This window comes from Micropterus dolomieu, linkage group LG02 (assembly GCF_021292245.1).
Source record: "Micropterus dolomieu isolate WLL.071019.BEF.003 ecotype Adirondacks linkage group LG02, ASM2129224v1, whole genome shotgun sequence".
Lineage (NCBI taxonomy): Eukaryota > Metazoa > Chordata > Actinopteri > Centrarchiformes > Centrarchidae > Micropterus > Micropterus dolomieu.
Window position 1 is genome coordinate 1,853,691 of NC_060151.1, and position 26,615 is coordinate 1,880,305.

The following is a 26,615-nucleotide window of genomic DNA, read 5'->3' on the forward strand; positions in this document are numbered from 1 at the left end:
TGTTGAGTTTCCTGGGAAGTGATGAAAGGACAGCATTGTAAGTGGGGGATAAGTGGTGGCGTAGACCCCCTCCTCTGTTCAATGACGGCTTCTCAACCCTGGTGTAGATGCTTCCTTGACACCTCTTTCAAACCATCCATCTTCTCTGTCTAAAATGTGCACCTGGTGGTCCTCAAACGAGTGTCCTCTGTCCTTCAGATGTAAGTAGACTGCAGAGTCTTGACCTGAGGAGTTGGCCCTTCTGTGTTGAGCCATGCGTTTGTGTAGTGCTTGTTTAGTCTCCCCAATATACAGGTCTGTGCATTCCTCACTGCATTGGACCTGTCCTTTCATCACTTCCCAGGAAACTCAACAAACGTAACCTGTTGGCCTCAGGTGAAGATACCAAAACGAAACGTCTTCCAGTATCTTCAACCAAGTCCAGTTGCCCTTGACTTTAACCTTCGTTGGATAACTATGACCTGGATGACTGAGAATCTTCACAGACACCTCCATCATAAGGTTATATTTTTAATTTGTTCAGTACTTTAGTTTATGACCTAATACCTGCATGTGCCGCAAAAGTTAGCAAGCTAACGCTGTAAACTAAGATGGTGCACATGGTAAAAACAATACCTTCCAAAATCAGCATGTTAGTGTTGTCGTGTTAAGCATTTTAATACATACTGATTTAGCTCAACGTACCGCTGTGCCTAGATACAGCCTCACAGAGTTGCTAGCATAGCTTACAGTTTGTTTAGTGCTGATTTTACTTCATGGGCTTAATCACATATTGCAAGATGTAGCATTTTTATGCATGTAACCAATTTCCCCTGTGCAACCAACGTGTTTTTAAAAGCAAGTATATCATGACCTTTATTTTTAAAGGGGTATATTGATTTAGTTCCAGGACTTGCTAGAGAGGGAAAAAATAGAATGGTTAAACACAAAGCACCAGAGGCGTAGATATACTTATTCCTGCCTTTTAATTATATAATAATATATATATATATATAATATAATAATTTTAATCACTGAAAACTCCAACCTGCCATCGCAGGATACCAGTAGTAGTAGTTTATACGTAATATAAACTGTATAAAATGGGTTTGAAGTCAATGGTATGGGTCCAATACAAATTAATATATGCAATACATATTGCAGCAACAAAAGCTCCAGTGTCTCCAAGCACACATTAGTGAGATAGTGTATGTCACTTCAGTACAGCCTCACAGTTTAACAAGTAGAGCTGATTAAACAACTGTTTAACTGCTCTAGTGAAAATCAGACTATATAAACTTGGCTTGGCTTTAGACAAAACGGCTACTGTAATATATATAATAATAATCTTGAATTTCTAATTAATTATTTAACTAATGTGACATAATTGTATGTATTTCACATTAGATACATTTGATTTGTTGATACAAATTTTCTATATAAGTCATATGATGTATATAGAAACAACATACTTATAGTAAGTCTCCTGTAACTATCACTTTCTAAAAAGTGGTCGTTTTGGGTCTTTGTGGTCGTTTTGCCTCTGGGCCTGTGTCTAGAAGGCCTGTTCAACAACCTAAAGTAAATGGGATTTTTTTTTTCATTTGATTATTTGCTAAAACACTAACATTGGCATGATACTGAAGACCTAAGCAAATCCTTCTGTACAGTGTATTCCTGTGTTGGTACTTTGTGTGTGACATGACATGTAGAACCCTGAACACACACACGCACACACACACACGTCCACAGTATAACTCTACTTCTTCCTGTCTATTTTGCTCATCATGGCCTTGACATCGACAGGAGCGGAGGCAGCGGCGGCCTTGGCCTTTTCCTCCTCCTCTTGCTGCCAGAGGATGATGGGATGGATGCCTAGGCTTCGGGTCCGAGCATTTTGCTCAAGCTGGGCCGGACTAGGGTAGAAACAGAAACATGGTGAACTCAAGATAATTCTCTTTAACTAGGGAGGCACAGTGCTTTTGTAAGCAGCTTTCAGTTGGTTTAAAGTAGCAGGTCCAGGCATACTGACAGTTGAAACCTGTAGTGTAGTGACCAATTCAGGAAAGCAAGCCTGGTCCCGGGAAGACATGAAGTTGAGATTCATTTTATGGTGTGACTAGGCCCAAATGGCATATAAATGGTAAGCTGTCTGTCCTTGTATAGCGCCTTTCTAATCCTATGACCACTCAAAGGTCATGGTCAACCTCTTACCTGGGCAGGGTCTCAGGACAGACACCACAGCCAAATACATTTAAACTCAGTTTTTCACATTTCTTGACATTTAATCCTAGCAAATATTCCCTGTCTCAGATCAGTGAGGATCACTACTTTATTTTAAGTGAAATGTGAAATAGAACAGAATAATAGTAGAGAGAATGATTTCTTTCAGCTTTAATCACATCCCCAGTGGTTCAGAAGTTTACATACACTGAGTTAGTATTTGGTATCATGGCCTTTAAATATTTTAACTTGGGTCAAACGTTTCGAGTAGCCTTCCACAAGCCTCTCACATTAAGTTGCTGGAACTTTGGTGCATTCTTCCTGACAGAACTGCCGCCTTGCTTGCACACGCTTTTCCAGTTCTGCCCGCAAATTTTCAGTTGGCTTGAAGTCAGGGCTTTGTGATACCTTGATTTTGTTGCCCTTATGCCTTTTTGCCATAACTCTGGTAGTATGTTTGGGGTCATCCATTAGTAAGACCGATTTGCGACCAAGCTTTAACTTTGACTGATGTCTTGAGGTGTTGCTTCAATATATTCACCTTCCTTCCTCATGATGTGATCTATTATGTGAAGTGCACCAGTCCCATTTGCAGCATAGCACCACCACAACATGATGCTGCCACCCCTGTGCTTCATGGTCTGGATGGTGTTCTTTGGCTTGCAAACCAAACCCTTTTTCCTCCAAACATGACAATGGTAATTACAGCCAAACAGATCCATTTTTCATCAGACCAGAGGACAATTCTCCAGAAAGCCAGAGTGTGGCTTTTTTATGGTGATTTTGGATGCTGTTTATACTTGCAAACTATTGTTTTACAGATGACAGTGGTGCATTCAGGCATTTGATAATTGCTCCCAAGGACGAACCAGATTTGTGGAGTTCCACAATTTTTTCCCCGAGGTTTGTGGCTGTGTTCTTTTGATTTTCCCATAATGTCAAGCAGCGAGCCGCTGAGTTTGAAGGTGGGCCGTAAACATGATGTTTTTGTGTAATTTGGCGCCCCTACTGTTTCGCTGCTGTGGTAATATTACACAATGTTGCTTTAAAATACATCCACAGGTACACCTCTAATTCACTCAGATTAAGTCTACTAAGTCTACTATTAAGTCAGCCTATCAGAAGCTTCTAAAGCCATGACATGATTTTCTGGAATTTCCCAAGCTCTTCAAACGCAACATCAACTTATATGTAAACTTATGGCCCATTGGAAGTGTGATATAGTGAATTGGAAGTGAAATAATCTTTCTGTGAACAAGTTAAAGTAGAAGTCCTAACAGACTATCCAAAACTATAATTTTTTCACATGAAATCTGTGAGATGAATCTGAGTGGTTGAAACATTAGTTTTAATAACTTCTTATGGTTGGGATTCGATCAGTTTAGCCACCAACCTGAAGTTATGAGGCTCAGGGCTCAGTGCCTGCTTCTGGATGTCTTTGTACACCGGTGACTTGAGGTAACGGAAGAAGGTATCCTGTAGCAAGAAAGCACATGAGACTGCAGGTGACCAGCTTCACTGCAATAAAGCGCCTTTAATCTCAGTCATAGAGGTGTATATGATTTTGATCACAAATGTAACATTATAGTGCAAATAATATACTCTATGTCAGAGCTTTGACTAATCTGGTAACCCCTGTAGGCCAGTAGAATTTGTCTCCCGCCCACCTTACCCTACACCCCCATGCCCCCTTCAGCTACACTGGTCTTTAAGGGCAGTTGGGCAGTGACTTAAATACTTTTTTTTGGCTAAACAGAGCCAGAGATGTCAGTAGATAATCAAATTAATCATGAATAACATATTGGTATTAACCACCCTATAAATGAATTATTTATATAAATATACATTTTTTGCCTCTTTAGCAGTACAAACCTTTTTCATGAGCATGAAGACGTGTGTCTGTGCAGCTTCCAGCACGTAGCGGTGAGGATGATCCAGGCCTTTCACTGTCAGACCCATTGTCCTGCCATCAATGTTGATCCAGCGGGGGGCACCAGGGGCCAGGAAGGTCCTGAACACACAGACACTCCAGATCAATATCATACTAAACTCTGACTCTGTTTAGAAATATAATACTTCTAGAACAACCATAATTTGCCTTTTTAAAGGCCAGTTGAAACCAATGAGGCATATGGTCCCACGTAATCACACAAGTTTCCACCACAGTTAGAAGAGTTTTAGTTATTTAACATTTCACATTGTGTTTTGTCTCTGCTCTTCTCAATGGATTGGTTTTATTGGAAAAATGTGACATCAACTACTACTATGCACCAATCAGAATGCAGGATATTTTAAAGCGATTGCCTACCACTTTCTTTTTGTTTTATTTTTATTCTATAGTTATAGTGAGAAATTATATGTAGATCAGTGCTACACTTACTTTACTGTAAAAACCTGCCTCAGTATAAAGTACACATTTTTTCTTGAGCAGCAGTGAAATTCACTCTTCCTTCAAGTTCAAGTAGACTGACATATTGTCAATAATGGATGAAAGTATGGCATGGTATGTAAAATAAAGCAAGAACATAACACACAACATACGTAGACTCACATTTAAACACAGATAAACAGTCCAATTTTTTTTGTCTTACTTGAAGATGGTCTCAGCTTTTGTTGACATGGAAGATGCAGTGCCCCACTTCAGTTCTTCAGCTGCCTCCCAAAAAGCCAAGTTCTCCCCTGGGATACACATACATCCATTTGGACACTTATTTATTAAAGTCTTTTCACACCCACGCTCTTATATCAGTCTGTGGAGGAGCCTGTCCTGTCGACGTTGTTTAAAATATGAGACCATAAAATAATTTTGCCCGTGTCTGCGTGGATTCTCTCCGGGTGCTCCGGCTCCCTCCCACCGTCCAAAGACAAGCAGGCTAGGTTAGTTGGTGTTTCTAAAATTGTCCTTAGGTGTGAGTGTGAGTGGTTGTATGTCTGTGTGGCCCTGCGATGGACTGGCGACGAGGATAAGCGGTTGAAGATGGATAGAAAATAATTTTGTCCCTAAGGAACCACCTATAAAGAAACTTTAACAACCCCATTCAAGGAACACAAGGAAAACTTAGCTGCAGAAAGTAATTCTGAAGTGCTGCTCCTGTCTGATTTTTGGATGGCGGCATGTCAAACAGATTGTCCCAAGTGCTTTGCTTTGCTGTCTTGGGAACTCCTAATTTGTGCATTCAAATACATGTCACATGTTGGCTGCGTGTCGTGAGATCCTACTGTTCTACCTTACTGTATGTCCATGTGTTCTGCATATAGGAACTGTAACTTCTGAAGAAAGTAACGGGTATGCTTGTGTTAAGAGCTGAAACACACACGTGCCTCAACCATCTGAGGAATGTCAGTCAGGTTTAGCGCAAGAGATTCGTGATCCAAACTGAAATGTGTTAATTGACATTTGGCAACATACCACTGAACTCCTTCTTGAGGAAGACCTTGAAGTCGTCTCGGCCTCGCAGGTCACTCAGCAGCTCGAACAAGCTGAAGGACCAGCGCTCTACTCGCATCTTAGTGGGGACATCAACTCTGCACATAAACACAGACTGTGACTTTTAAAAAGTAACACTTTTACAGGCATACGAAACAGTTTGGAATACAGCTATATGATGCATTTATTATGCAGACCCATCTGTATGGAGCCATATGGATTTATGAGTTGATGGCCAACAGACTAGGAGGCATAATTTCATGAGAAAGGCATTTGAGAATTTCATTTTACCTCAAGAGACCTTATAATACAGTCATTATAAAAAAATTAATATAACAACATCCAAACAGATCGAGGTTCAGTGTGGCTGAAAGCATCTGAAAAAGATAGTAAGTGGAACTTGATTTTTTTGTTCTCCTTTTTTTCCTCCTTCCAAGGTAAATAATGAACTCTACTTTTAGATAAACGGGCACCACTTCAAAGTACTGATGATGCACTGTGTCTCATATTACGACTATAGTTCCCATAAACCCTGTCTGCACTCTTACCCCTCCCTGATAAAAAGAATCATGTTGGAATGTATTTCCCATCACTCCATCTGTTCACTGGTTAAAATTCTGAAAGCTTTTTTTCTCCTGTTCTGCTCAGATCAAACAGATACTACAGAAAGGAGAGATGACCTGACGCTTTACATTTAGCATTTAGCACTGTGCTTATAGCTAAGCTAGCTGTAATGTGGCTAGTCTTTACTGCTTCTATTAACAGTAGCAGAGAAAACATTGTAAAGCCAGGATATGAACCTGATATGACAGATGTGTTATCATCATCACAGGCCTCCACTTAAATCTAAAATACAAGCTCACGATGTAAATACAGTGTAACACTCTGAGGAGGCCGACAATCTCCCAGTGCAGTAATCATGCCATCGTCTCACCATCAATGTGATCATTTCCTGATCAGAGATTGATAACCAGGCAGAAAGAGAAAATGCAACATGCCTTACCTTCTCATGTTGAGAGTCCAATATGTATCATTATCTGTTTGCCAAGGGTTGCTGGGTAGACAGGGAGCCAGGAACGGGTCGTGGTTTTTGTAGGTTGTGATGTACTTGACCAGTCTGCAGAAACAGAACTATTATGAGACCAATGGACTCCACAGAGCGTCTATGTCATCATTTTAATTGATGACTAAATACTGATCATCCAAAGATTCTGTTTTATTAAATAATCTTATAATAAGTAGAGTTTGCATGTATATACAACAAAATCCTTAAAATGAATTTGAACCCCGAGAAAGGTTTCCAAATAAATAAATGAGAGGAACTTACGCTCCAAGGGACACGCTAGATTTGACCTTTGACCTCATGATGGCTTGTTGATAGAACATGTTCTAGGATAAAAGAGGAACACAAACCAAACCGTGAGTTGCTTTGGGTAATTTGTGACTAGTTTTATAGTGAATCAAAGGATATAAAACTATCCACTTTCAAACCTCAGACGCAGACGTCCATAATAAGAAAACGGCCTGCTCTTTGTTGATGTTTTGAAACTCAACACAGTTAACAGCTTCAAACCATCGACAATGAGTTTTGAAGGAATGTGGGCATGATAAAATCTGAATATCAGTGTGTGTATTTTTAAACTCACCATGCGTCTGTAAATGTCGAAGGTGATGTTCTGAGAGACAAGAAGGAAAAAAAGTGTTTTCAAGGTGACAGTTAGTTTGGCTCATATTCCACAGTGTATATTGGGATGCATAACAGAGTGATCACAGAGGAACATCCTGATACTATCTGTGGTGTTAAACCTAAAGAAATCTACTGTGAAAGCTACCTCTGTTAAAGCACAAACAGAAAGGTGAAATTAGAAAGCAGAAAACAGTCCCTCCAGAGAAAAGGTTACTCGGTTGTTGGTTGTGTTTATTGCAGCCAAAAATGAATACATTTGCAGCAGTCTTGTGTGATACAATCCAGTGACTAAACTTTTTTTAATTTGAAGTGATCTGGTTTTGTATAGGTGTATTTTATCCACGGAAGTACAATTTATAAGTATTGTGGAATTTCTGTGGGAACAAAATTGCAATCCCTTGAAAATAATGCAGTGGTTGATTTTACATTTACACAACATAACCATTTCCTGGAGAGACCGACTACAGACTGCATGGAGCACAAGTTTATGAGTGTAGTTTAAATACAAGAATGACAGTCTGGGTAAAACACTGTATGCTATTTTTTTTAACCCTTTACTTCCTTATCTTCATCAACGTAAGGAAATCTGTTAGAAAAAAGACAAAGACAAGAAAAATACAATGAATGAAATGGGTTCTCTCCACAGGAGACCGACGTTAAAAGGGCAGGGTGAGCCATTACTGTAGTCGTGGCCCCAAATTACAGTTTCGACACAATTCACAGTGTATTTTTTGCTTGTTACAAACATTATAATTGGTTCACAAAGAGACTGCTTGCTTTTATGTATGGCTTCTGTCTGCAGTAAAGTTCTGTATGGTTTATTTGAAATTGTATAAAATAATAATATACTCCAGTGAACCTCAACATTTACTCTTTGTAGTCTAGGTTTAGTCTAATAGTAGTTTTAGGAATCATGTCTTTAAAACTAGTTAGCCTTCAGGTATATTATTGACACTTTGTTAAAACCTTAGTCTAGAAAATCAAACAACCACAATCAAAATTATTTGAGGAGTCACTTTTAGACAAGGGTCCATATTTTCAAGCCAGCAGTAGAACAAACAAAGTTGCAATGCAATCTTAGCTGGGTGGTAGTGCAGTTTTTGCACCCGCCTGTTTGGTCATTTCCTGGCTCCAAAGAAAATCAGCTTTTGCTGAGATGGGTGGAGTGGTGCAGCATGTGTGTTGACTTTTGCCTCTTTGAGTTTACCACACAGTCTTTCACATACCGCAGATTGAATTGTCCAAAAAGTGTCCAGTTTCAGGAACATAGACTAAAAAACATCTTATGTGTCTAACCTACAAAACACTGCAGACAGACTGGATGAAAGCTAACAAGCAGGGGAGGAGGAGGAAGTATTCAGATCTTTTACTTCAGTCAAATTACCAAGACTGCAATATTTATTTGTCTGTTGAGGATGCATTATATGGCAGCCTAGCCATTGACAACAATGACTGGGAATGCCTAAGATTCACTGGGAGAACAATGTGTTACATCCAGACACAAGACACCATCATCTGTATCCTCTATGTGGATTTCATAACCACCTTAAGTCACCTTAGTGCTCCATAGAAACGCAAACAATAGGTTTGCAAAACTTCTTCCAAGGAAAGTTGAGCAAGTTTGAGCAGCTGTATCACCTTTGCTTGGAAGGAATAGGAATAGAGTAGCAAATCTGGCTACTATTCCACTATTTAACATTTTACCACATTACCCTCAGTGTTTACCTCAAACAGCAACGTTTCCTTGACAATTTCACAGTACTCCAGGGTTATGGCCATTGCAGTAGCCTAAATCATTTCAGCTTTGTTTCAGAGACAGTTTGCCACTAAACACTACAGGACCGATGAGCTTTTGTTATGGAGCAGATGTCAATGACAGCAGCATATTCAGAGCATTTTCAACATTTTCTGCCGTTGCCATGAAACCAAAAAACATTTATGTGAAACTGATTCTGCTACTAAATGTGAATAGATTAAAAAATAATAATTTTGCCAGTTTTACAAAAGTCCAACCTCTAATTTCACCCACCATTCATTAGGCAGCACAGAGAGAAAAATCTGAAAATAGACTTTGTAACTTGTTTTGGGTGTTTTAAAAAATCAATGGATCTGTGTGGAAAGGACAAGAAAGGGAAGGAAGGAGAAGCAGAGTGAGAGAGTCAGGGAGGTTCTGTGTGTAGGGAGCAGTCCAGCAGTACTATGCTGCATGTTAAACTCCAGTAAGTTTCTTAAAAGACCAGCTGACCTCAATCTCTCAATTGTGTGTGTGTGTTTGTGTATACTGACCTGTTACCTCATCTACGTTGGGATTAATAAGACGCTCTGGACCATAATCCATAGCACTGTGAGTACGACGCTGGACAAAAACAGGACAGGTTCATGATTAATGGACAGTAAGTATAAAAAGTATATAGTAATATGTACTTCTGCTACTGTAGATACAGCATGCCTTTATTTGGATCATTGCACTGTATATATGTACATATATATATATATATATATATATATATATATATACACACACATGTAAAACACAGAGTCACACACACTGACCGGTGGCCTGTTCACCATCCAGTAAGACCTCTCCTGGCAATCAAACACCACGCGATCCGGCTTCTTCCTCTCCTTACCAGCCCTGGCACACACACACACACATGCACGTGCACATGCACATGCAGACAAATGTTAGGTGTTAAGAGGAAATAATTTACTTAAATCTAAAACCTTGCTTATTAAAATGCTCACAGACTGGTTAGCTGAACTGGTTGTACTGGTGTCCCAACAGCGGCAGGTTGTCTTACTTCTCACATATATTATATATTTATAGATATATATATAAGTGTAGTTACCCTATATTGTACAAGTGTTTGGTGCCATCGTTTGGTATTTGAAAGTTATAAATACTTATCTAGGGCTGGGTAATGAAGACTTTTTTACACTGACCAAAATGTGTCCTGTGGCTGAGGTATGCCTAAAACTGTAACTCTCTCTGTAGGTATCTGTGGCGGGACTCCATTCGCCCATTGGTCATATCTGAATCAGCTTAAAGATTCTCTCCTGACAAGTTTTTAAATGGGGCTACATGTAGTTTTTCAATGAAATCTCTTATTAATAAATCAAATTTTTACTACCTTATTGTCAATGGGCTCTAACCTAACCACTTAGCACAAGCTTGTTTTCTCTGTTGCTTGGAACAGCCACTATTCTGCTTTTAATGTGAGGACACCGGGTCGGACGCAGCCCTGTGCGCCCTCCCAAACCTCTCCGACTACTAAAGTGTGGCAACAATCTCATTTATAATACTCAGTCTAGCTCAATAACCGTTTCATAATCATCCAATACATTAAGCTGTGCTGAGCCTCCGTTGAAAGATACATAGATAGTAATGTTAGTTACTGTAAAGCAGACAGGCGAGCTAACAACGATGTATCACGTCAGCTAAATGCAGTAATTATTTAATGTATCATGTAACGATTTAATGTTATTATGTAACAAGCATGGATAACTTCAATGTCTAGCTGATAAAAACATTACTTTAACGTTGAGAGTTTAACTGAGTTTCCAGCATGTTGTGTGAAGCTGTCTCCCTGTCTGTCTATGAGCTTTGTGCCAATAAATAATTTGTGTTTAAAATGTTTTTTTTCACCTTGTAAAAAAAGACTAAAATTACACCTACTACTACACCGACCCACCTTTTGTCTTCATTGAAAACTATTTTGTTGGAATATTTTTTATATAAATCCCAAAATACATTTGTGAATCTTTCTGTGTGCATTGATCAATACTGACACTAATTTGGCTCCATATTTATAAATGCGTAATCGCAATGTCCCCAGTTCTATTAGTCTAATCTAATCTAGTTCTATTAGCTAGCATCCTTTGTTGCATGTCATCCTCTTTCTCTCTCTTTCCTGTTCATCTTCACCATGACCTGTCAAATAAAGGTAAATGCCCCCTAAATAATAATCTTTGAAAAAGAGGAAGTACTTAGTACCTTTAGTACCAAGCTGTAATGGTTTCACCTACTTGTACTGCTCGGTGGCCTGCATGACGATAAAGTCCCACTTGTGGTTCAGCCATTCATGGAGGTGGTTGTAATGTGCCTGTTTAAAACACAAAACAGTGACAGCATGGAGCAGCAAGTTGTAAAAATCACTCCACATCTGTTAATGGAGAACCAAACATGTTACAGCAAGAACAAACAGTGAAGACGCAATAGACTAGATTCCAGTAGAAACAATGAACCTTTAAGCCTCATGGTAAGTTTTATTGTATTGTATTAAACATGTTAGGCTGAATTATCTACTTCAGTCTTCAGTATTTTATATATTTAATATCAATTATTCAGTATAGCAATTGACCCATACCAGAAACTAAAAGTCAGGCCTCTGCTTTTGTAACACATTCTTACTTTAAACTTGTTACATGGATGCTTGGTCAAGACCCCTTGGTGTCGCTTTTTAATGCCCTTGTAGGTGGTTAGCAATAATAAAAATGCAATGTCAGGTTAGACTTTCAAAATAAAACTAGCGGTTAACGTTGTGAAATGTTGCAATTTCGTTAAGATTTGGAACAAAAACTACTGGGTTAGGTTTAAGAAAACGCGATCACGGTTTGGGTAAAAATAAATAACTAAAATAAATAAATTACTTAAGTGACTTAACTTACGTAAGTTAAGTAATGTTAACGTAACGTAACCTGTGTAACTTAAATAAAAAGACTCACTGTTGACTTTTTTCACACAAGAAATAAACCATGGTCTCCTGGGTAAAAGTCCGGTCCCCCAAATCATTGGAGTATTTTAAACATGTCCAATATTTTTAAGACCAGCTAGAAAAGGTTCCATATTACAGTAGTACTAGGAGCAATAAGTAAAATTGTTTTACCAAATAAATGAATGCAAATACAATTGTTGTTTATTATATTTGTATTTCTAAATAAAGAGAAATACCTAACATAATTCACATTCTCTTTCTTAAAAACTAATATTTTCATGTGAATCATTGATTGGCAGTTTGTACTGAGCTCATGTCATTGTAGGTTTAAGTTACAACAATTTTCCTGTCACAACTTTGATCCCATAAAACATCTTCAAACATTTTCATCTATAGGACTGAAAGCATGGGAAACGCTCTGGGATACAACTGGGTTTAACTGGGTCTTGATGAAGGGGGCCAGGTTCATCTAACTGATAACACACACTTCCCAACTGAACCTGTTCTGCATTTGGTCAATGATCCCTCTAAAGCTTCTATTTAGAGTAGGAGGTAATAACAGCAAGACTCAGACAATGTTAGAGCAACCTGCAAGAGACAGCTGGATTTAGAAACCACAGTGATTGCCCAGGTAGGCAGGTAGGCCAGCCAATGAGATTGGCCGTGCTTATTATAGACACAGATACCGGATTTTTGACTGGCGTACACATTGAATGCAATGTCTGCATCCAGACTGAGTATGTGTCAGTGGAAAAAAAACACTCTCGACCGCTGTCAGTTTGGCTTGAAGCTTTTAGCATTATGTACAATGAAAGCAGCACATTTGTTACACACACACACACACACATACAAACATATTTTTTTCATATGTGTACACAAACCTGTTCGTAGGGTTCTAGTACGCCTTTCTTGCGGATGTTCCTCTTTGCCAGGTAAATGGCTGTAATCAGAGCAAAAATAACTTATTACTAATCACACACATGAATTATTGTAACAACTAACAACTAAATGAAGACTTGGGAACACTTGGGAAACCCAGTGTCAGAGAATACTGACATCAGTTTCATATCCAGAACTCAGACAGGATGTGTTTAGCCTGGCTGCAGAAATAAGGGCAACTACTGAGTGTCTTGCTCGTAGACAGTTTAGCTGAAGGAGGGGAGAGTGCCTCTCATTCATGTGGATTTGAATAAAAATAGCAGTGTCCCTTGTTCTAATACAATGCTAAATTTTCTAAACCATTTGCCTAGCTCCTGATCTTTCTGTTCAAACCACCAGTCCGTATGAAACACTGTACCCACCATAGTCGGTGTCCTCTGCAACCCATTTCTGTGTAGGCCAGAAGTACGGGGTCTGAAAAGGTTTAGATTCAAAAGACAGTTTAAGTGATTCAGTGTGTAGAGAATCTCTAGATCTATGAATAAAAGTGGCAGGATTACACTAACACCTGATCTAATGTTCCATACATTTATATATTTTATACATTTTCCCTTTTCTTTGCTACCTGACCTGATCATAGTATCAGATCTTGGCTGCGGTTTAGGCCATTTACTATTTGAAGCTACAAGTTCAGGTCAGGTCCAAGTTGTTACTTTCCTAATCTGTTAGGGCTCCTGGAGACCTGGGCCCTCTTTAACAACTGAAACAACTTACTTAATGTTGTTTTATATACTCATAACTTTTCCTGATTTTATGAGAATTGCAGATAAACATTGTTTTGAACTGAAGAAAAGGTTTTAAACATCCTTTTCAATTCAATATTATTTATATAACACCAATTCATAACAGAGGTTTTCTCAGGGAACTTTTCATTTAGAGCAGTTCTAGACCTTACTCTTTATAATATTATAATTGAATTATTTTTATTCATTTTGAACTAAAATACAGGTAGAGGTGTGGCTGTGATGAGCATCATGATAAATGTGTTCCCAGAAACAGAAGTGTATTATTTTAAAAATCCCAATTTATTTGTGGAACATAACCAGAATCATGTTTATGTCATAATACAGATGGTCCAGATCCCATTTTTAATTCTACCTCATTTTTATTGATGGCACTGTGGTGGTATTAACTGCAGATGGTTATTACTAAAGTTAGTTATTATTTAATAACTGATATCAGATTGGTTTAAACAACAGTATGTCCTGTCTTAACATCCTATTTCAAAAGTAAGTACATCACACACGCCACAGTGCTCCAAAATCTTCTCCTAGTTCACTAACTTTCTAACTGACGGCATCAAAAATCATTAAAGTGCAACAATAATTCCAACCACAGGCAGTAAGAAGAAGCAGAGATTTAGTTTGACCTGGAAGCGGTAGAGGCTGCTGTCGTTGCACATGACCAGTTTGTTGTGGTTCTGCAGGGGGTAGATGTAGCCATAGGCCACTAGCATGGTGCCAAAGGCCTGAGCCTCTGGAACACAGACAGGAAGAGGAAATGAATGGACGAGGCAGTAAACAACATGTGGGTATGTTTGGGGGTTTTTTTTATTACTAACATGTGTGGAGGTGCCATGTTTTGGGAACCGAGCTTTGATTCTAATGGTATTGTACCTTCTGTAGTGTTCTTCAGCTTGTTGGTGATCCATGCAATGACGTCCTGACCTGTGTGGAAACACAGATACGAGCTGAAACACTTCACACACTCCAGTCTCTGGGTGGCTGTGTATCCGTTCAATCAATCAATCAATTAAACCTCCTTGCATACTTCAGGCCTTCAGAGACTCAAGACCACATTACACCATGACACCGTTCATTTTATTCAACTAAGCCCTCAACTTCCTGCTATTCCTCACACTGTTTTGTATTTCTGACACCATAATTGTTGAACATCATCATTATTCTAATGTTTTTTTAAAAAACATTATAGCATCAGTATGTGTGGAGTCTGTAGTGGTCTGTGTGCCACAATAATAATTGAATAAATGAATGACATTTGCATTTAAACAAACACTACATTATTAAATGCAAAGTAAAAAAAGATAATAAATAAAATACTATAAATTTACCAATGAACCACTCTGTTTCCTTATTGTGTCTTTAAATGATGCAATTTAACACCAATATGAAATTGAAAATCAGACTTTCAAATCTGACTTTGATTATTTACACTTTAAATCTGTTCACTTTGAAGATGTACTAGTTGTACGTAGACACAGTTGTGCTGTGGGCTGAAAGCTAATGTCAGCATGATAACATGCTCACAATGGGAATGTGAACATGCTGATGTTTAGGTATAATGTTTACCATATTTACCATTATTGGATAAATTTTGAGCCGATGATGGTGCTAGATGGAAAGTCCAAGGATCCCCAAAGTTGTTAGATTCACTGTCTGGTCACTATGACATTGTGAAAAATATGTAAGCAGTGTGCCACCTAAGAAATGAAATGTCACAATCTGATGTTGCAGCGCTGGGTTTGATGCAAAACAGTCACTTTATTTGATATTGGAGAAATCTTCTGCACAATTACTCTGAAAATGAAGTCAAGTTCAATAATGTGTTTTAACCAGTTTTCATTAAAAAGCAAAGTCACCAGAAGTTTGACTTCCTCAGACTCTTTTGCACATGTAAATAGAGGTGTTTAAGTACCGTAAATTATGGATTTAGTGTTTTGTTGTTTATATGTTTTACTAATGTTGTTTTTCTTTTTTTACATGTTCAAAATATAAATATATAAATAAATCAATTAACCATCATGACGTCACATCCCCAGTGAATTTCAGGGATGATGGAGGGACAAAAACCAGGCAGCATCAGCCAGGGGACATGACAACACAAATAAATATTGCAGGTAACACATCATTCTTCATGAATCACATTACTGGGTGCTACTCCACCTAATCATTTTGTAAACTGTTACTCAGACCATGGGGGGTTTGGCCCATGCTGACTTTTCCCTTGTTGGTCTTAGACCAGATTAAAAAGCCACTTTGACTCCTAAAGCACTGTCCAGATCTCATCCAATTGAGGGCTGCTTTATTTAGCCTGTGTTAGCAGCTTAGACAACAAGGCAGCCTGTCGGTTATTTATAAAGCCTTTTTTTAATGTTCCTGTTCACTGACAACACTGTCATTGCATTATTTAAGACACTGACATACAATGAAATACAATACAATTCAACAGAACCAGCACAAGGACACAAAATTCCTTTTTCTATGTATCATTGTATTTTTCAGTTCATTCCTGATGAAAAAATGAACATAATCAATATGTTGAGAAATAAAAGTTGTTTAATTTCTTTTTAAAGCGCAAAGAGCACAACTTTCCAAACTTTCTCTCTTTCGTTTTTTAGCTGCTAAATGCCCCATTATGTTCACCAGACTGGACAATTCAGTCAATTCAGTACTTTTGTTTAGTGTGTGTGTGTGTGTGTGTGTGTGTGTGTGTGTGTGTGTGTGCGTGTGTGTGTGTTTGTTGGTTTGTGTCAGTCTCACCAGTGATGACATGGGGGATGACAGTGACGTTGAGTTTCTGCTCCGAGCCCTTAACTCCGCTCTTTGGGTCCTGCATCTCCACCACAATGGCCTCCAGCTGAAAGCAGGACAGCAACCAGTATTAATTTATGGGAACTAAAAAATACTGAGCACATTCATATTAAATAAATAAATTCACATTTTCTAACAAATAAATTGGATCCCTGCTGTGTTGTTACATCAACAGAGAGGAAATTTAGAGAATAAAATCAGTGAGTGAATCTTTTAAAAAGGCACTCTGTCGATTTTGATATTTTCCTTGTAACTGAGGTTGTTATACCAAGGCCATTTAGACAGGTAGGATCTCAGTCAATCTCGCCCTTTTACATCTATGAGAAAAATTGTATTAAATTTTTTGATTACCTTTACTTTAATACCTTTCAAAGTCTAATTATCTGACATGTATAACTGACACGTTATGCATCTTTTGTGTATGGAACTGCAAAATGTTTGAATATAATAATTGAATAAATAAAAAAGACATTATGAAATAAATAATGATATGAATGAATTGTGTAAACATAAATGAACCAACGGTTTGTAAAATCATTGAATACATTATTATTTGTATTTTATATTTATTTTTGCCCTTATTTATATTGTTATTATTTTTTATGTTAATGTATGTATGTATGTTATAATTTTATTACCACTACCATTACTATTATTTATCTATGTGGAACTTTACTTTTTGAACATTGTGCTGCTGGAGATATGTTCTCTTTCCTCCTGCTCCTGGCGCTATAGAAATCATATTTATTAGAAAAGGCCTATTATGATAACAGAATTTTATTGGATATCAATTTGTGCTAACACATTTCACGTCAAGTTAAGCCTAATAAAACATTTTATTTCATGTCACTTTCATGACAGTAAACAACTGCTAATAGATTTAGCCAGTTAGCTCCAATGCCAGCCTTATTCCGAATAAACCAACTAAAGGCCGCTGCTGAAAATAAACATAGTAGGCTACACACAGAGATCAAGAAACATCTATAGAATCAAAACACTGCCTAGCTAGCTCTTACTCCCTGAATTAAGTCGCCAGCTGCTGCCGTTAACACGGTCTCTTCATGCTGCAATAAACCAAGCTCACAACCCTGCCTAGCTGGTTAGCAGTGGGGTAGGTAGCAAGTGCAGCCTTGTCATCAGTGACATGTGATAACTCATTATCACTTTCCTAAACACCTAGAAATGCTTCCTCACAGGGTGGTACCACTCCCACCTTAATATGTAAACAGTTAAATAGATTACATTAAAGACCATCTGTCTTTTAGCATACAGTTTAGATGATGCAGCTGTAGTTTGTGCGGTGGAGCAGGCCATCCATCATGGAGCAAGGTTGGTGGTTTGATTCCCATTGCTTCCTGTCTACATGTTGAGGTGTCTTTGAGCAAGACCTTGAGGCCCAGCTTGTTCCCAATGTGGGGTAAAAGTATAAGTGACTTTAGGCAAACGTGTCGACTGAAACATGTGAATGTCATTTTATAGAATCTAAGCAGAGGATATGAATAAGCCTAACTTATTGCCTGTAATGTCATCTTTGTATTTTACCTCAGTGTTGCTTTTTGCATGAATGAATTGAAGAATGAATGAAGTTGCCACGTCAACCTAGTGTTGAATGCCACAAAAATACAGCATTTAAAACAATACATATACATATACATATGCATGCAGAAACATGCTGCACATACAGTCATATATGTATATCCATATACTGTACATTCACAAATATACAGGGAATAGACAAAATACTAGTAACACCTTCCAATGTAATGCAGTGTGTTTCAGTGGAGGCCTGTATTAGTTCAGCACACAGTGATTACTCTTTTGTAAGTTATAGAGAGTGTGTTTCATTCATTTAATTATTTTGTTTCACATGTAATTTGCGGTGTAATTTGTTTTGTATCTGGCTGCTTCCTTTCACATTGTAATCAAAAACTTCTTTGCCTCAATGTCAGGTCAGGTTCTGCTGCTAAACTGTTCAGTATTTTTCAACTGCAGTGACAGCAGGGCAGGAGCGCAGCAAAGCTAAGTAGCTTTAAGGTGGAATTAGAGATGATCTTTAACAAGCCCCAGCTCTTCTTGTGGCAAACAGATCATGTGTGAATCTGGTACAAATGTACATGTGCTTAATGAGATCTCTCATGTAACTGGAAAAAGGAAAAAATAAATATATTTCTGAAAATACTGAGTACTGCTAAAAAAAAAAAATTAAATGTTTTTTAATGCAATAAAAGCAAATCAGTGTAATCCAGAAATATTAACGCTAACTTAACTTCAGAACAGCTTGTAATATATTTGTAAACTTACTACTTAAGTAAACTTACTACTAAAATGCCAGCAGTGTATACAGAGCTGAAGAACTAATAAAACCAAAGAGAATGAGGATGATATCTACCCACCTTTTTCAAGCAGTGTACACGGGGCCAGAAACGTTGTCCCCGGTCTGGACGGGCTGTTCTAATTGTCATTTTTGCAGATGGATGAAAACCAATTCAGATATAAACGTTATCTATATATATATCTATATATGTAGATATAGATATATAAGTCCTGAAGTGGAATATCCCAGTTATAATATGTATAGTTGCTGACAGAGAAGTGGGTGCGTGTAGTGGAGTTGAACACACTCCTCCTGTGTGGTGATTATAAGGCAGGATGGGAAGGATGGATTTATCCACCAATCAGCTGAAGGAAGCCTCTGCTCTCATCCTCCAGGAGTTACAGAGAAAAGCCCGTCTTAAATTAACTTCAGCAAAGAGAAAGTCATAATAGATCCTGAAATGTTTACTTTTTTGTTTAGGTGTTTGGGGGCTGAAATGTGTCACTGAAGACTTTAGGGTTGACTTTGTTAATTGATTTAATGAAATACAATAAAGGATTGAATTATTATTTTGCCTTTAAAGGATGCAATGTAAAAGAGTCAAATAAAAAAGTAATTAATTGTGTCATTTAAAATAACATTTCAACATTTTGGGAAATATTCTTATTTTCTTTCTTGGCGCGAACACACTGATAACACTTGCATGTATAATAACGAAATATGAACCTACAGCCAGAACCTGCTTAGTTTAGCATGAAGGCTGCAAAGAGGGGGAGTATCCTGGATCTGTCCAAAAGTAACAAAATCCACCTACCAACAGAGCTCACTCATTAACAAGTTTAATTCTTAAAAAACCCCAAAGTTAAAAATGTCCAGTTACAATTTTATTGGGTGTTATTGCCCAACAATTTCTTGGCCGCAGTAACTTCGTAAAGACCACAAAGCCACAATGTGTAGTTTTTACACTAGTTTTTGTGCAGATTAAACAAATAAAATATGTGTTAATTAATTAACAATTAATTAATTAATTTGTTTTGATATTGAACATTTAGTGGTGTACCCACAGAATCCCTCTTTGTCCGACCACTGTTTGATAACTTTTGAGTTTGTATTGCTGAACTACTCGCCACTGGGCAAAAATTTCTATACAAGATGTCTGTCTGATAGTGCTGTAGCTAAATTTAAGGACGCGATTCCATCAGCTCTAAATTCATTATCAAGTCACAAAGTAACGGAGGACTCCTATGCTAATTTCAGTCCCTCCCAAATAGATCATCTTGTTGATAGTGCTGCAGGCTCGCTGCGAATGACACTCGACTCTGTAGCCCCTCTAAAAAAGAAAATACTAAAACAAAGACGGTTAGCTCCATGGTATAATACTGAAACTCGCAAATTAAAGCAAATATCACGGAAACTTGAGAGGAATTGGCGTTCCACCAAAGTGGAAAATTCTCGTTTAATTTGGCAAGATAGTCTTAAAACTTATAGGAAGGCCCTCCGTAATGCCAGAGCAGCGTACTACTCGTCATTAATAGAGGAAAATAGGAACAACCACAGCACTGTAGCCAGAGAGTCACAGCTCTATTGAGCCAAGTATTCCCATTAGTTACGACTTCATGAGCTTCTTTAATGATAAAATTCTAGCTATTAGAGACAAAATTCACCAAGACCTGCCCTCAACTGGCACCAGCTTATCTCTAAACTCAGAAACCTTAGAAACAACTGTAAAACCAGATATATGTTTAGACTGTTTTGCTTCCCTCAGTCTTTACCAACTAACTTCAATAATTTCTTCATCTAAACCATCAACCTGCCTCTTAGACCCCATCCCGACTAGGTTGCTTAAAGATGTTTTACCCTTAGTCAGCACTTCTATGCAAGATATGGTCAATCTATCTTTATCAACAGGCTATGTACCACAGTACTTTAAAGTAGCTGTAATTAATCCTCTTTTGAAAAAGCCCAAACATGATCTGGATATTTTAGCCAACTATAGACCTATATCTAACCTTCCATTTCTCTCTAAGGTCCTGGAGAAAGCAGTTTCTAAACAGCTGTGTGACTTTCTACAGAGCAATAGTTTATTTGAGGATTTTCAGTCAGGATTTAGAGCTCATCATAGCACAGAGACAGCACTGGTGAAAATTACTAACGACCTCCTTATTGCATCAGACAAAGGACTTGTCTCTGTACTGGTTTTATTTGATCTTAGTGCTGCATTTGATACCATTGACCATCAGATCCTATTGCAGAGACTGAACATTTCATTGGCATTAAAGGAACTGCTCTAAGCTGGTTTAAGTCCTATTTATCAGATCGATTTCAGTTTTTACATGTTAACGATGAGTCCTCCATGCACGCCAAAGTTAGTCATGGAGTTCCTCAAGGATCTGTCCTTGGACCAATCCTCTTCACTTTATATATGCTTCCTTTAGGCAATATTATCAGGAAATATTCCATAAGCTTTCATTGTTATGCAGATGATACTCAGTTATATCTATCGATCAAGCCAGATGAAACTCATCAGTTAGCTAAACTTCAAATGTGCCTTCAGGATGTTAAAACCTGGATGACCTGTAATTTTCTAATGTTAAACTCAGATAAAACTGAAGTTATTGTTCTGGGGCCTAAGCACCTCCGTGATGCATTATCTAAAGTTATACTTTCCCTTGATGGCATCGCCCTGGCCTCCAGCACCACTGTGAGGAATCTTGGAGTTATCTTTGATCAGGACATGTCGTTTAAGTCTCACATTAAGCGAATTTCAAGGACCGCCTTTTTTCACCTACCTAATATTGCAAAAATCAGGAACATGCAGAAAAACTAGTGTATGCATTTGTTACTTCTAGGCTGGATTACTGCAATTTGTTATTATCAGGCTGCTCGAAAAAGTCCATTAAGACTCTTCAGCTGATCCAGAATGCTGCAGCACGTGTTCTGACAGGACCCAGGAAAAGAGATCACATTTCTCCTGTTTTAGCTTGTTTGCGTTGGCTTCTACAATAGAATTTAAAATCATTCTTCTTACCTACAAAGCTCTTAATGGTCAGGCACCATCTTATCTTAAAGAGCTCATAGTACCTTACTACCTCACCAGAGCACTGCGCTCCCAGAATGCAGGGTTACTTGTGGTTCTTAGAGTCTCCAAAAGTAGACTTGGAGCCAGAGCGTTCAGCTATCAAGCTCCTCTCCTGTGGAACCAGGTTCCAGTTTGGGTTCATGAGGCAGACACCATCTCCACATTTAAGAGTAGGCTTAAGACTTTCCTCTTTGATAAAGCTTATAGTTAGGGCTGGCTCAGGTGAGTCCTGAACCATCCCTTAGTTATGCTGCTATAGGCCTAGACTCCTCTCTCCTCTACTTTCTCTCCCTCTGTATGCAACCTCATCCCATTATTGCGTGTTACTAACACAACTTCTCCCCTTTCTGGTAGTCTTGTGCTTTCTCGTCCCTCTCCTCCCACCTATCACTTCCTGCAGGTGTTTCTGGCTCTGGAGCTGTGGAGTCTGGAGCTGTGGCTGCGGGTCACCTGCTGCCCCTGTGTTCCTGCTCGACACCCTCTGCTGCAACGACTATTGTTACTAGTCCTATTGTTATTATTACTATTTGTTATTATAATCATTAACATTACGATTGTTACCATTAACACTACTATAAATATCTGTACCATTTTTCATTTAGTCTATAGCAACATCACCTTTACTGTCTGTACCTCTGTGTGTGTATATTGTGTAGGTTGCCTCACTCCCCTCTCTCTCTCCTTCCATCACCCCTCTTTTTCTCTCTGTTCCTCTCCTGCCCTCTCTCTCTCTCTCTCTCTCTCTCTCTCGCTCTCTCTCTCCCTCTCTCTCCTTCATCCCAACCGGTCGAGGCAGATGGCCGCCCACCCTGAGCCATGGTTCTGCTCGAGGTTTCTGCCTCTTAAAAGGAAGTTTTTTCTTGCCTCTGTCACCTAGTGCTTGCTCTTGGTGGGAACTGTTGGGCTTCTGTAAATAGCATCATAGAGTCACGGTCTAGACCTGCTCTTTTATGAAAAGCGCTGTGAGATAACTGTTGTTGTGATTTGGCGCTATATAAATAAAATTGAATTGAATTGAATAAAGGCTTATGTGTATAATTACTATCATTATCTCTAAAGTGCTCATTCATACAGTAGCCTAATGTCCCTATCCACGAGTAAAATATTAATATCAGATTTGCAGTAAATATTTTGAAGTAATAAGCTTGATACACAATATGAATAAACACACTCATTAAAATTCAACCAATTTAATAATAATCTGGACCAAGTTCTTAAAGAACTCCAGCACAGACAGAGGAACAGAGAAATATTAACACATTATATAAATGCAGCAGTTTGGTAGTTCTGGATGCAGAATGGGCCACATCAGGTCCTGTTTCTGCAGACAGAGAAACACACATGAGCACATCGCTCTAAAACACTGCAGGTTGTTCACCAGTCAGGAGCTGTGAAACAACAGCACGGTTCTGTTGGTAAATAAAAAGGAAAAGTTACGTTGCGTTCTCTGGTGGACCGGATCAGCTGTTAGCTGTTTACAGGGTTAACGCTAACGTTGCTACGTGGCTGTGTTTTAATGTTGTAATGCCCGGATCCGTTTGTTTTGGAGGAGACAACCTCTGAGGTAATTCGGCTCCAGGTAGAACCCTGTCAGGACTCTGAAGTGGACCCAGAACAACTCTCATCAGCTGTTAGCTGTAAACACTAGCAGGACTAAAGTTACAGTGCGGCTGTGTTAAAACTATAACTTAGCACAACATCACTGCGCTGTAATAACGTTATGCTTTATAAAATGTCACATAATTAACAAAATAGCTATATAATATCATTCTCCGGCACTGGCAGTCACTCAGCCTGCAGAATGAACGAAAGACTGAGGAGGACCCATGTGAGCGCTGAACGACTCAGACCTGGAGACCCACAGTTGAGAGTTGTGAACTAATCAGTTCTGTTTCCTGTGCTCACAGCCCACGCAGCTGCCGTGTGACGAGTGAACGTAGGAGTCCAAGATCCTTCACGCATGCGTGAAAATGAACGAATCACTCACTGAGACAAGCCGTTCCTCCTGAGCCATATACAGGATTAGGTCTTATGAGTGAAATGTTCATTGAACGACACAACACTAGGAGTCAGTAGATGCACCAGAAACACAGTTATCACAATGTTGCCTAGTAAACCAAACTCTGGTTTTCAAAAAAGGAAAGAGAGAAAAGACAAAGGACAGGATGTTAATCTGTACCCCAGTTTTTCACCAAGAAAAGTGGGCAGCTTTTAGTCTGTGAGTGGTGTTAACCTGTTGGCTTAATGTCCACAGTGAAATAAGATAGCTAGCTACAGTCTGGTGTTTCCTACATTTCATCACATCAACACATTAATCAGTGCAGGGAAACGTTTAGCAAGATGTTCATATTAAATCATTGTCCCTGCCCCTTTTAGCAGACTAACAACAGATGTGTCAGCAGCAGCCCAGTCTGCCCATAACTGTAGCCTCCCTGTCCCAGTGAAAAGGTGAGCAGCACTCATTCAAGGGAGTCTGGAGATTTCTCTGTCTCTCTATCTCTTTTTATGATAACAAAAAAACAATGAAATATTTCTCATATCATGATCATATGAAATAAAATTTAAAAAACACCTTCCTGTCTGTACTGGATGCTGGACAGCAGCTTACCTCAGTCTGCATGTAAGTTACAGACTATATTAAAATTATCCAATTTGATAAATTCATTTAGATTGAATTATGGCCGTTAATAACATCTATAGATACAGACTTTATTATTCCCATCATGAAGGGCAATTTATTTGAGAAGCCAATAGTGAACTGCATCCTGTATGCAGACTTGCATGTACAAACCACCAGCATATTGTGCTAGTACTACCATTGAACTACAAGAAGCCAGACACTTGCAAGCCTTTAATTAGAGTTATGTAAAGATTTTGATGGGACAGTTAAGTCCTAGAGAAGTAGTGACAACAGCTGTGCAGAGGGGGTCCAATTAGATATTTTTGCCATGGGGCCCAAAATTCTTGGTGGCCCCCACAGTATATGAAAAGTTAACTCAAATTTGTGACAAGTTATTTTTAAATTTAGTATCAAGATTAGTTATTTCAATACCTTTCATAGATTTCACTTTATTTATTGAATGAATTGAATGAATGATAATGAGATACCTTTTCTTTGACATCATCAGATCACGTTAGACTTTCAAAATGAAACTAGGTGTAAATGTTCTCAAGTGTCGTATTTAGTTAGGTTTAGGCAACAAAACAACTTAGTTAGAATTAGGAAATTAAGTTATGTAATGATACTTGTTTCACTGTCCATTTACAGAAAAGAAAGTGAGTAATAAATTCAGCACATTGGCCAAGCCCAGGTGCTAGCTGTTTAATCTAAACCAAGCTGTCACCACAAACAAAGCATTATGTATTTACATTTATTAATCACAGCATTATCAATAGTCAGTCCAAATCGATAGGGCAGGTGTGTAGAAACAGCGGTTTCTCTCTCCCTCTCACACTTTGCCATCATGTTGTCACCACCCCGGCATCTGGCCGGTGACAGTTGTTGATTGAGAGTGTGTTTATTGTGACCTTTGAGTGAATGTGATGTGCTTCGTGCATTTTCTGCTTGTCTGTGTTCTCTCTCTCTTTCTCCTCTCTTCCTTGGTGGACTCTCTGGTTTTGGCGCCATTCTGCACCTGCCGGATCATTGAGTCAACTCTAGAATTGCTGATTTCTTCACTCATATCTGGGATTGTCAGCCAGTTTACACTTCAAACTCTGGAAAATTCCTGAGAGCGCCAACGTAACATCTTGCCAGCCACAAACCATGACTCTAACCCAAAACCCCCTCAGCGCTACCAAACTGCCTCCTTCTAACTTTACATGTTTGTGAACAATAAATCTCTTTACTGAACCTGCGTTGTGTCCGCACCAAGCAGGAAGCTTCCAGTCTACAATATGAGTCCCTTAAACCTGCATTCTATTAAAAATCCAGTTGGGGCGACTCTTCTGGTTGCAAAAAGAAGTCTGGCTCCATTAGAAATAATGGTAAAATGACCCTACTTCTCAGCTGAATAATTACCCCAGTAAACACTTTCCTGATGAGTTTATTGTCTCAGTCACTAGTTTCAAGTCTTGACAGTTAAAATGAAGTTACAGTTGCACCTAGCTAAGCAAGCTAGCTAGCTCCGCACACGGCCGTTAGCTCCACCGTATCGTCACTTCCGAGCACTTCCTGGTAGCAAAAACTTGACATGGGCCCTATCGGCCAAACTCGAGGCTTCAAAACGGCAGTCCACAAACCAACGGGTGACGTCACGATGACTACGTCCATTTCTTATATACAGTCTATGGTCCGCACTAAGTCTGGCTTTCATCCTAAACGATGACATATGTCACTGCTGCAGTGGGGGGGAAATGAAATGAGAGCCAACAACTACAAATTTACAACCACGAAAAAAAGACAGAAGACGTAGACACCAAGCTAAGTGACGGATTCTGTCTTACTTTGTGGAGCTTACAGTAATCATATACCAAAATACAAATTGACAGAAGAACTCGTTCTGTTTGTTAGAGTGAGGAGCTTTGTAGCTGGTGATCTGTCTGAGCTCCACAGAACCAGAGTCATTGAGAAATGATGCTGTAGTCAGTCTCTCTATGGTGGTTTAGCTTCACACACCGCCTTGCTGCCTTGCTAAACCTGCCCTGTCTCCACTCCTAAACGTCTTTTTCTTTTCCAACCTTAGCTGAGTTTAGCTGTGA

General features: G+C 38.7%; 1 protein-coding gene across 1 annotated transcript; it reads right to left on the reverse strand.

The window, feature by feature from the left end:
* Window positions 1–1,405: 1,405 nt before the first annotated feature.
* On the reverse strand, window positions 1,406–18,983 carry rgs9a (regulator of G protein signaling 9a). Its single transcript, XM_046040287.1, has 17 exons — window positions 18,915–18,983; window positions 16,471–16,567; window positions 14,587–14,637; window positions 14,340–14,446; window positions 13,333–13,384; window positions 12,913–12,971; window positions 11,343–11,419; window positions 9,870–9,951; window positions 9,610–9,672; window positions 7,276–7,305; window positions 6,957–7,018; window positions 6,633–6,746; window positions 5,612–5,727; window positions 4,794–4,881; window positions 4,075–4,213; window positions 3,596–3,678; window positions 1,406–1,895 (listed from the first exon to the last, which is right to left on the reverse strand). The coding sequence occupies exons 1-17, from the start codon at window positions 18,981–18,983 to the stop codon at window positions 1,739–1,741; spliced, it is 1,446 nt and encodes a 481-aa protein (XP_045896243.1). The 3' UTR covers window positions 1,406–1,738.
* Between the last annotated feature and the right edge of the window lie 7,632 nt (window positions 18,984–26,615).